Genomic DNA, 12,448 nt, shown 5'->3' on the forward strand with positions numbered 1-12,448 from the left:
TGTGCACAACCAACTCATACTTTTTGGATGGTTGAGATGAAACATATCCCACCTAACTCATATTTTTATATTTATATTTGTATAGACAGTGAAACTGCCGCACCAATAAAGTCTTGGCTCCGCATTTAACTATTCTCTTCCTTAATCTGCAATTCTTCCTCTCTATTTATTTTTTTACGAAAGGCAGCAGCGCTGCTTTCAATGTATTAAGAAGAAAAATTACCAAGAATACAAATCACGGAAATGGCTTACACCACGATCATCGGCACAACTAGGAAAACATGCATCGCTAGAGGAACCATCTTAATGTCGTCGAAGCCACGCGACACCGTGACGAAGTATGAGAGCTAAGTTGGCGTAGATGCTCTCTCTTTTTTCTATCTTCTATATATATATATATATATATATATATATATATATATATATATATATATATATATATATATATATATATATATATATATATATATATATATATATATATATATATATATATATATCCAAAAGTAGCATCTGTTCAAAATTTTCACATCCAATTAATTAAAAAGCACTAACTTTTAGTTGTTCCCTGTGCTTATAGTAGGAAAATAACTGCTACCTCCCTTTCATCATTCCTGTCTCAAATTTTCTCAAAAATGGATGTATCTATTTCTAAAAAACGTCTAGGTACATGTAATATTTCGACAAGAATTATGGAACGGAGAGAGTATTCAATTAGATTGATGAACCACATGAGCAATTGAGCATCCCGCAGGCAACTCACCGGTCACCAAACAGGTTACAAACTCGGGTAATTAAAAGAATCCTGCTGCACAACCGTCTGGGGGCCCTACAAACGGGAACCAAACAGGTTACAAACTCGTGGAACAATCCTGCAACACTACATATTGTTACAAAAATCTGATTAAAAAATGCAAGATGATCTCAGCTACTTAATTTGGTAGCCCTGATAATCACTCTGTAGCTGCTTTGTAGATAATCGCCATGGTCACCGATGAACTGAAGGGTGGGTGCACTTGCCTCCTCGTGCGGAGCGTCAGTCCCGTCATGTACATACTCGATACTGTACTACGTATGCAACCAGCTCCGGAAGGCAAGCGCCGACGTATCAGTTCGATCACGGACAGCAAAACCACATCCCCTTTTTATCGAGATCGGGTCAAAGACACCGTCGTTGTTAGCCTTCAGATCATAGAGGTTGATATCCATCTACAGGAACGCTCGATTTGTGTATGTACCGGCCGGCCGGGCCACTCAACCGTTGGAGCGAACTCCGGGTGTCGTCGCGTGCCATATATAAGCGGCTTCTATATATGGATTGTGGAGCTAGCGCGGGATACGGGTGTCGTCTCGTGCACCGGCGAGTAGTAAATCATGAGCGTTGCATCTTGCGTCTGCGTGGGTACAGTACATAAGAAGAAGGAACTGATACTACGCGAGCTAGTAGCCGAGAACGGTGGATGGACAAATATGCATGGATCAATAATCCAAATTTATTGATGCGACTGCATGGATTAATGACACGAAACGTACAGGAGGAAAACCAATGTGACACAGACTGATAAACTCGATTACACAAAGCTGTGCAGCATGTGAGATGCTGAGAGCTGCAGGCAGCTGACTAGCTAGGCCGGCCAGGCCACCTCTCACTCTCACTCACACTAGCTCTCACACAGTGAGATGATCGATCTCGCGCAGCTAGCTAGGTCCACATGGCCGGCATGGCATGGCATGCACTCGGTCGGGCTAGCTCCATCTTTGCATGCAATGCAAAATATGCAATGCACGCAGGCAGAGGCAGCCGAGTCGCGGATCCAAGCAGTCGCAATAGATCTTTTGGCCAGCTGCCACGCCAAAAGGGCCTAGTACGAGTGCATGTGTGTATGTGTACCACACACCACTGCACGCATGCACTCGATCGCCAGCTGCGCTAGCTAGCTACTTCACATGAGAATTAAATAACACGGTACTGCTGATCACTAAACTAAGCTAGACCTACACCTCGACAACAATGGCCATGTCAGGCTTGATCACCTGCTCCGGCCTCAGCATGTTGTGGTCATCACGGCCGGCCGCCGCTTCTTCGACATTAATGGCTTGCTCGTCCGCCCCCGCGGCCGCCGAAGTCGGCATCACGTCGATGGGGTGCACCTCTGCCCCGCAGCTGATCCTGCCCTCGGTCGGTGCGCCGCCCAGCTTAGTGTTGGTGGTCACTTCTTTGACGTGCTCTGGCAGCTTCATCTCCTGATGCACCACCGTTATGGCGGGGCTCTTGTTCCGGTACGCCATGTAGAGCGCCATCTGCGCCACCCCGAACACGAAGCCCAGCACGTTGGGCACCGCCACGAACACGTCCTTCTTCAGCAGCCCGTAGGCGAACCAGATGACCGCGCTCAGCACCAGGAAGAAGGACAGCGAGATGGGCATGAACTCCACGCTCTTGGTCCGGATCACGAGCCTCTGCAAACAAAACAAAACAAAACAAAAGCAGATTGTTTAAGTAACATGCACATGTATGGCAGCCATTGGTCACAAAAACACCTGCAGCTAGCTAGCATTGAGATCAATTAAATCCGGACGGACTTACGATGATGCTCAAGGGAGCGGCGAAGACGCCGAGGGCGACGGCGACACAGATCCAGCCGACGATCTGGACACGGAGGGTGCCTGCGGACACGAGCATGGTGACGAGTGCGATGAGGCCAAAGAGACCGACGTCGAGGCCTAGGAAGAGCTTGGCCGTGAGGAGCCTGGCGCTCTTGGGGGCGTAGATCAGGTACATGGCGATGTAGAGGGTCTCGATGCCGCAGCCGACGCCGTTGATGGTGAGGAGAAGCTCGGCGCCCGACTTGAGGAAGGCGTAGTACATCCACAGCAGGCAGCTGAAGAGCGTCACCACGTACGGCGTCGACTGGAACCCCTCCGTCGACTTCTTACGGTACACGCGGTAGAACGTCGGGCTGCATGTGTTAATTTGTGCACAGTTAATAATTAATGACCGGCGTGCTTTTATTTTTTACTTCGAGCTGACTAGTTTAATTGATCATTCATGGTATGGTACGTACTGCGCCCACCTAACAGTGACACTCACGCTCAATTACCTAACAGTAGTAAAATTAAGAGACCCGGTACAAGATTTTTTTTTTTAGTTCGTGAGTACGACAATTAGCAACCGTCAAGGTTATAATTAATCAAAATTCTAGAACAGTATAGATGACGGTGACTGTTCCCGGCCGGCCGTCGTGTACTCATTGACATGTGTAGTGTGGTCTTCTCAATTTCTCTACGGTACAAAACTAATGCATGCATATATGTTTAATTAGCCTGTATAAAATAATGTTCAGAAACCGAGACATAAAAGCAACAGAGTTCAGGTGCTTACAGTGGTGAAAGGAATACCATGAGTGAGATTATGTTCCCTGCAAAACCAAGCACGAAGAGGGCGAACGTTAGGATCAGTTATGTCAACCGATGCAAAAAAATAAATAAACTGCAGTGAAGAAAGATGCTGATCCATGCTGCCTGGTAAAAAGCTACTGTAGAAAAGAAATTCTTGTGTGTACGTTTCTCGTGAACGTTCATACACACACAACATGCATGTTGGGTTCCTTTTCTTTCTTTGGAGCAACCACCTCATTAGAGCCTAAAAGCTTCGTTTTGGCAGTTCCATTTTATTCGGAACAGAAACGCTGGCTTGGAAAGAAATTGAAGAAGACACACTAATAGGATGACAGAAACAAGGACGATCTAACTTACAAGTAAACATAAATCACGAGACATGTGATTAATTACTTTATTTGTTTTCTCAAAACCTTACTCCTATAAATGCTGGTAGGAAGATCGATGCCGTGCCGCATATACGGATCGATCTCCCAGAGCGGGCGTGGCAGGAGCAGATTAATTATTTCAAGAATGAAGCAAGAGAAGAAACAAAAAGAATCACAGAAATGCAGCATCCATGGATGGAGGTTCTTATGTACCTAAGATACCAAAGGTGAAGGCCCAAGTGTGCTGTTCCATGTTCAAGAAAGCCATCTCCTCTCTCTCAAGATCTGTTCTTCAAGTAAAATGATAGAGTAATTAAGCTAAGCTAGATCCGAAACCAGCAACTCCCTAGCTTCTCCTCTTGCTCAATGGAAGAGATGCACTGAGCAGTCAATGGAGAGCGAGGGAAGCTGTGGTGTTGGAGAAGGAGGAGAGGTAGCTAAATGCTTAAGCTGCCTTGGGCTCTTGGAGAACCTGAGGACAGCAAGGCCTCCTATATATAGGGAGGGAGCGGACAGAGAAAGGAAATGAAAGGACCATTGCGGGGCCCCTCTCGATCGATCATTGCACACTGACTTGTCGCGCGGTGCCTCCCTCCCTCCCCAACTCTCTCTCTTGGGTACGTGTAGCGATCCTACGCTATAGTTGCAGATCGCCAGCGCGGTGCGTACGTACACATTCTTGCAGGCTAATAAAGGGAGAGACGCGTCCTGCCTGCCTCAATAAAAATCGTAACGCCCTGTGACATATCGAACACCAAACTTGAGGCGTCCGGCTTAAGCCAGCTTTCCCAATGTTCCATGGCCGTTTGTTTTCCTCTTCTTCTTTTTCCTCAAGAAAACTGACCTTTTGTTTGTTGTTCCTCCATAGAGAGAGAGGAGAGCGTGTGGGAAGGGAATGCGCGGCCGCTGCCGCTCCCCAGCTGTTTGACATGCAGAGCTCACCATAGTTGCCTACTTGCTCGATCCCCGGCCCTTTTCCGTAACGGCCCGCCCATCACGCTATGTACACACAGCAGAGCTATAGCTACCGTGCCGTGCGAGCCAGCCAGTTTCTTAGTAGTATTACGGTAGCAGTGGATCTGATCGAACTCAAATGCATGGTGGCCGTCTAGAAGGGAACGTGTCCAAGTTTTTTGCTGAAAAGAAGGGGGAAAAGAGAGAGAGAGGCGGTGCAGCAATAGCCGATAGATGGGTGTTTTTCTAAGAAATAGGTAAGGTGTTATTGCTCTGTGATGGACTGACTGATGGGCAAGGAAGGTCCAGCGGAGAGCGCCGCCGATTGAGATACGTCGTTCGACTCGACCCCAATGATACAAGCATTTCACCACGCCCGGCCCGGCCATTTGGGGTGTCTGGTTGCAACAGCACAGCACAGCACAGCGCAGCGCGTACGCCACGCCACGGCCGTGTGTCCCTGTGACTGTGTGCGTGCCTAACAAGCCCGCGCAACGCGGTCATGTGACACATGCAGCATCGCTCCATCGCGAGCCCAGTTTCGTGTCCACATCGCGCCCCGGCCTCTCCGCGCTACGCAAGCGCAGCTGCTGCGTACGTACGTACTGTACCTGCCGCGGCCGAGATAGATTGCTTTGCTTGCGCACCCGGGCCACCGGCGCGCAAAGCCGTTGGACACGAAGATTGCCGCCGATGCGCCTGCCTTTCGGGAGCTCCGTGGCCCCACGCGCACCAAACCGGGTAAAAGAAAGAACGAATGAATTTGCACAGGCGATCTTTACGTGTGCTGGCTCCCATCCCGTCCCCCCCACACAAAAACGCATCGGGGACGGTTTCGAGCTGCACAAATCCCTCCCGCGTGACTTCCTGGATTCGCGTCGTACGGAACAGCAATCAGCGCCAGCTTGAGCCTGTGTTTGTATGTATGTGATTTAAGAAAGTCGCGAGATTTGCATGCAGCGTGTCTTCTCGAGACTTTCTTTCTTTTCCAGCAGCCGAAATCAGGAGCGGAACGAAACCGGCGGGCTTGCATGACGCGGAACCTCTCGAGGCTTTTAAGGTTAAAAATAGAAAACGCCCACATGTAAGCCAATTCGAAATCATTGGAGGAAACAACCTCCCCCCGACGTTCAGGGAACCAAATGCTTCCAGAACTTGTTTTTTGGTTTCGCTAGCTCGATCGCGCGCTAGCTAGCTTCCCACTAGGCACGCACGCACATTTTCCGTTGGATCCTCCACGTACGTCCACGGGGGTTCGTCTCCAAACCGAACTCTGCCATTGCGAGGTCTACGTGCGTTTGCTGGCTAGCTACTCCAGCTAGATTTCCCTTGAAACGGAACGAACGAATGTCGAATTGGTGTTGCCTTGTGCGCGCGTGCGTGGATGTCATGGCTCCGCACGGCCGTTCCCCAATCATGAAGAAACTAATTATGGTTCGTTCGTTCGGAGGCGTGACGTGACACCGCGCTGCCGGAGGCGCCTCTCTACTGCCACCCGCGAGACGCGTATGACCACGCGTGTGTGAATTATTGTTGCCGCTAATTAATGACCCGGCAGCCTCTCGTCGATCGATCCCTTCCTTCATCACTCATCATCATCAGCTGCTAACTAGCAAGAAGAACGCAAGGCCATTACTCGTTTCAACGATTAGATCCTTATCACCCATCATTATTAGCGTCCCGGAACTTACTAGAGCAACGTCGGTTCGTCATCAGGTCTTGTATTTCCCCACGTTTCATGCACCACAATTTCAGGTGACAACAGGTTTCTAGTCCGTATTTCTTCTTCGCTCTGGTTATTGCAGCAGTAATTAATTAAATTCGCAAGGGCAAACCTGGAAAGACAGGGAGGAAACGAACCACGTTAGGCTGCGCGCCTCCATCATGTCAGTCAGCGACGCCGTGACTCACGAGAAGGACGTACGTCGTGTAGCGCGGCCGGACCCTTTTGCTGCTGCTGCTGCCGCCTCAACCGTTTTCCCCTTCCCGGTGGTCCGTTCCGTTGTGTGTATGAGGAAAGAAGCTGTAGGCTGTAGCTAGCGGCCAACAAGCCAAAGGGCGACGCAGAGCCATACGTGTCATGTGCAGCTCCGCCGTCCATTTCCCCTTTCTCTCTCTCTTTCTCCCTGCCGGCCATATAGAGTGGACAGCTACGCCAGGGCCTGATGGGGGGTCTCTACACTTGGATACCAAGGCCTGACTGACTTGCTGCAAAAGCGCATGCAAAAGCTGCACACCGGGCGCAGATAAATGAGACTCTGTATCTCTCGGCACTCTCATGTGAGCATCTGCCACTTTGGTGTAAGCTAAGCCAGGTGGCCATTGTTGTTTGCCTCGATCCATGTGTGAAATCTATATTAAAACCTGCTTTGGTTCGGTGCATTCCCTTCCATTGCCAGCACGTGACACGGCGAATTGAAGCGGCACACATATGTGGTTGTTCATGCCCTGTGATTTTGCTATATTTGTTTTGGTACGTACCGAATATTTTCTGCGTTTATGAAAGACATATCTGAAACACATTGACATTACGTGCGCAGCTTATTTTTCTACAGCACTGTCCAAAAGAAAAGGCAAACCGAGGAAATCCACGTTGCAAATATACTAACACATAGAAGGAGGTGGAAATGTATGGAGTTACGGAGTTGGTCCTAAAACTAGACCCGAGTAGACAACCCACGTACGGAGTATGGGTCTTTTGCGGTCTGACCGTATGCAGGAATCGTTATCTGTAAACAGGACTTCACAGCTGAGAAGTGAGGATTCACAATTAGTGTAAATATTACTGAAATGGTTAAGTATTTTCAAAATTAAATAATATTTGGCAACCTGTCATCACTATCAAGAATAAATAAGCTAGGCTGCAACATTCTAGAACCCACTTTTCTTTTAAAGTTTTAAGTAATTAGAATCCGGGTTTGAGATGCTTTCTCCCTTATTTCTCACCTCTACCGAACGTCATAGTCTCGACGGCTGCAGAGTACTCGGCCTTTTGTGACGCGTCACATTTTATATGGTTATGTTGTGCGGATTAGCTTCGGAGTCGTAGTGCTCAATAGAGCAAAGGCCGCTATAGTCATCCCTACATCGTCCATGAGGATGGCCAAGGGCAGTTATCGGGTAGGCAGCCTATGTCCAACGTGTAAGGAATAGCAAATGTACACTAGATCTTGTATCGGTGCTGAAGCTTGATCCTTGATTCATGAGGAAGGCTATGACACATGCGCCCAAAGATAGATGCTCACAAGCATAAGTTTCACTGGACATCACCATGCAACCGATCATGCCGACCTGCAGTATTGTTGAGCAACATCAAAAGCCGCTTGCCAACATTGACGAGCATACTCACCACCAAATGTGCGACCCAGATTCTAGGGTCAGTCATCCCTTGAGACCAGTGTGCACACTACTGATGTGGTCTAGCCAGGCATGCGGCGCTGCCTCACATTGACGACAGATGGGATTGGCTGCCGTAGTGCCGCGCGATCTTTCCATCCCAAATTAGTGACAAGATGCCCCGTTGTTGGCGATGGTCGCATGAGCTTTGCCTGACAACATTAGAGGGGAACGAGTTGGAGGTGCTAGCAGTTAGCCGTCTATATTGCCAAAGGATGAGGCACGTTTTTAGGCATAGTATCCTTTGAAAAGGACTACACGTGAATTTATCATCAAGCTTCTGGTCTGCAAGATTACGCCCCCTTCTTTCGGCTTTCCGAATGGGTTTTCTCAAGAAGTTGCTCTCTCCCGGCTTCTTGGAGAAAATTTTAAATTAGTTCAGACTAAAGTAATTTGAAAGCGTAGCAAAAAATTCAGAACAATTTGTTTAAAAAGTTGTAAAAGAGCAGCTTCTCCGTTACGTCCATCCTGAAAAACGAAAAAAAATGCTACAGAGGCTGGCTGCTTGGGGCGACGACAGGCCCCGTGCAGGGTCCGTGGCGGTGAAATCTAGTGGTGAATGTTAATTTTACTGTCCATGCTGTTTATCGTTAGATCGTCATTGTTGGCTTGGCAACGGTCCACCAATGCAGATTTGCCACTGCCCTACAGATCAACACACACGGACATGCCACATAGCCATCGTGAAATGAGATGTTATGGACGCACAGTCGACGTCGAGATCGATCCCTTGCAAGCTTAGGACAAAATCTGGCGAGGGCGTTAGGTACCACCGTACGAGCCGCGCTCACTCACCGTGCGGTGTACCGTGTACGTGCAAATGCACTCCGCCCAGCAGCATGACAATCAAACACATTATTAACCACCAAACACCCCTTCGAATTTGATGCTGCAGCAAACGACCGATCGCCACGCGGGGGGCTCTGATTTAACCTCTCAACGAAGAGTGGTTTCATCAGTTTGAAACTCCAGCTGGATTGTACTACGTGCTAACAACCTTTTGGTACAAACTTACAAAGTTAACCCTTTGGTGAACTATTTACTCCCACAAACGTGTGTGCGCAAATAAACCCCAGAGCAGGTTATCATGTTTCTCAAGCCTACCTGTGGACTAAGATTATCATGTTAATTTGTCACGTTCTAACACTGTTAGATGCTAGTCAGTTTTTTATGGAAGTATATAAATAAAGCCTGATTTCATTACCTCCGGTATCTATCCTTTGTCCACGTTGCAAATACACATGCAAGGGAAACATTCGGCGCACCAAAGTTCTTTACGCCGCAGATGCAGCAGCAACGCTTTATCAAAGCGCACCCGTCGGCCAAAGCTATCGCAGTAGTTTCTGTCCAAACGAATTAAAGCAGGCCTTACGTTGAGGGCACACCTTTTTGGTCTTAATTAGTCAATGTCCCCTGATATGCATGTGTCCTCGCAAAGGCTTTTAGCTGAAGCATGCACACGCGTCCGGTCCACAGTCTGCACTGCGCACCACATGAATGCCCTGCAGGCTGCAGTACATGCTCAGTCGGTCACCACCACAAAACATCGTCTGATCGATCAAATCCGTACGCGGGGGAGAAATAGTAAGTTCAGCTCTCGTCGACGTCCGATGGAATTGCACTCGTTCCATCGATGTGAAGACCTAGCGCGTTCGGCCCCTGTATATAGTTCCATGCTCAAGGTGTGAAGTATACCCTATTTACGTTTAGCAAACAATGTGACCTCTCCTAATCAATTAAGGCCAAGAAAGATGTATCATCGATCCCTCGGAAAAAGAAAGAAAGATATATCATCAGTACTTAAGTAGCCGTGGAGAAGCAGCCGCCCATGGGGTACTGTTGTACATGCCTCATTAAGTTAACCAGCTAGCTCGACTCAATTCGTTAATATAACAAGTTTAAAACCAAACTCGGTTCGACTCGTGTAACTCGCGTGTTAACTCGTTAAAGCTCGGTAACAAAATTAGACATGTGTGCTATATAAATTTGACTATCTCAACGTATACTATTACATATACACAAACACATGAGCTAGCATGGTGTAAAAATAGACATATTGTTGGGTTCACAATAGTAAACTCAAACAACTCTATAAGGTTATACAGCCATTCATGTGCAGGGAGCCTAGGATTGTATAGACCGAATTAAACGAGTACTCGCTACTCGACTCGTTAAACTCGTTTATGTTAACGACTTCAAATCCAAACTCGGCCCAACTCGTTAATCTCTGAGTTGAGTCGAGTAACGAGCTACTCGTTTAACCTGCGAGTTTCGAGCTAAATGTCCAGCCCTACGTGCCTGTCCACAAGGCCGAACCCTAGTTACTCATCATAACATCAACAGAGATTGTCGACTAACTTGAGACCGCTTAGTCACAACATGACTTGGCCACTCATTTCATCCCTTCATTCCCCTCTCCCTCTCCTTTCAACTAAATCAACACAGCCCCCACATACACGGCGAGAGGCTTAGTTGGCCCATAAACACGGCAATAGTTGGCCCATCATCAAAATAGACAGTGTAAACAACACAATGAAATGCTATGTTTTGCTAGAGCAACTCAAATGACTCCAACAGAATAAACAACGATTATTCGGTAAGTTACTGGTTTAGATTGTTAGAGTATAAAACATGTACGTGGGCCTGTTGTAGCATAAAAGGCGAGGTATCCAATCTGTGATACTAACATACATGGTGATGAGTGGTAGATCTAGGATTGGCCAAAGCATAGGGCTAAACTGACTGGCAAAGCATAGGGTTAAACTAGGCTAAGTATGGAAGCTTAGAGCTAATCCCTTGTTAGTCAGTTTCTTCGCTAATAATCAGTACTACTCCATCCGTTCTAAAACACAGCTCATATAGATTTGTGCACTTGGACCAAGACAGCTCTCGTTTCTAGTGCCTGACCACTCATATTGGATTAATAGTAAATGCATGTGAGTAGTTATTGGTCGGGTGCGGATACCAAGAGAAAAATGAGGTGTGTTGTGGAATAAATGAAAAAAATATATATGAGTTGTGATTTGGAATGGAAAGAGTACATGATACATACATTAATTGGCTCATGCCTAAGACCGTAGCCCCATTTTGCCATAGTCGTGTCTCCACCACCCCCGTGGTGATGTAGATTTCCTGTAATTGTGGTACTCATCTATATACAATACGACAACCGGTTACGAGAGAGAGGCGATGCTTTATTGTAATTTTACATGGTATCAGAGCCACATTTTCCATATGTCGAGCGTTCCATGGCAGCGAGTTTTTCCTGATCCATAACTTGGGACGAGCTCGCCTGCGCGGATTTCCTATTGTGAAAGGCTCAGATGCGACCAACATTAATTGCGTGGTGCACAACTCACCGATTTCCTCGACGTCAAAACTCAAGCTCCACTGACGACCCTCAAGGAAATCAAGAACCATGGCACCGTCGAAGTGCTGAAACTGACTTATGCGCTACGGGTGTCTCGGGACCAGCAGGTCCTGAGTTATCTGCTCTTGTCCGCGACGAGGGATGTCCTCGTGCAGGTGCCGGAGATGACCACCTACGAGGAAGTGTGGATGACAATGACATATATTTTCACATCACAGTCTCATGCATATGCCATTCATCTATGTTAACAGCTGAAGGGCATGAAGAAGGACGAGATGACGACAACCACGTACTTCGCCAAGATGAAGACCATTGCCAACAATGATATAGCACCCGAGTATAGTCAAGGAGTACTAACCCGGCACATGATAAAATAGGATGGGCTGAATCATCAAGATAGATTACAACCACAACTATTGAGCGTTTCATCGACTTCGAGTACAAGATAGGAAAAATATCTGGGATACACTTGTAAACTGTATAAGAGCCTATCTTTTGTAATTGTAAACTACCCTGGCCACCTATATGAGTGCAACAAACTTATTTTTAGAGCTTCAATTTTTTTTCTCAAAAATGAGTACCAGATTTTTTATTTTGAATTAATCAAAGCGTAATTGGAAATTTCCTAAAAGGTTTGATTTTAAATTGAGTTAAAACAAAATATAATTTAAATTTGAGTTTCACTTTCTCTTTTGGTTCGTCAATATTTTATTTGGATTCTCCACATTCAAATATGCATATATGAATTATTTGGAGTACTTTTCTTTTTATCTTAAACCTTTTTTTAGAGGAATTCTTCTTATCTTAACCTTTTTTAGAGGAATTCTTTTTATCTTAACCGGTTTGGGGGCAAACCTACCCCCTTTTTTTATAGGAGGCAAAACCTACCCAGACCAACTCTCTCCTCTCTCTTCTTCGGCCCATCTGCTCAGCCAGCCAGGCCAGGCCACACCAGCCCACC

At 47.0% G+C, this 12,448-nt stretch overlaps 1 protein-coding gene across 1 annotated transcript; it reads right to left on the minus strand.

The window, feature by feature from the left end:
• Nucleotides 1-1,475: 1,475 nt before the first annotated feature.
• On the minus strand, nucleotides 1,476-4,252 carry LOC100831573 (bidirectional sugar transporter SWEET15). The gene is made up of 4 exons (XM_010237162.2): nucleotides 3,981-4,252; nucleotides 3,383-3,419; nucleotides 2,588-2,960; nucleotides 1,476-2,460 (listed from the first exon to the last, which is right to left on the minus strand). Exons 1-4 carry the CDS (start codon nucleotides 4,033-4,035, stop codon nucleotides 1,996-1,998), a joined length of 930 nt encoding a protein of 309 aa, XP_010235464.1. The 5' UTR covers nucleotides 4,036-4,252; the 3' UTR covers nucleotides 1,476-1,995.
• Nucleotides 4,253-12,448: the final 8,196 nt, after the last annotated feature.

The sequence above is a fragment of the Brachypodium distachyon genome, chromosome 3, assembly GCF_000005505.3.
Source record: "Brachypodium distachyon strain Bd21 chromosome 3, Brachypodium_distachyon_v3.0, whole genome shotgun sequence".
Lineage (NCBI taxonomy): Eukaryota > Viridiplantae > Streptophyta > Magnoliopsida > Poales > Poaceae > Brachypodium > Brachypodium distachyon.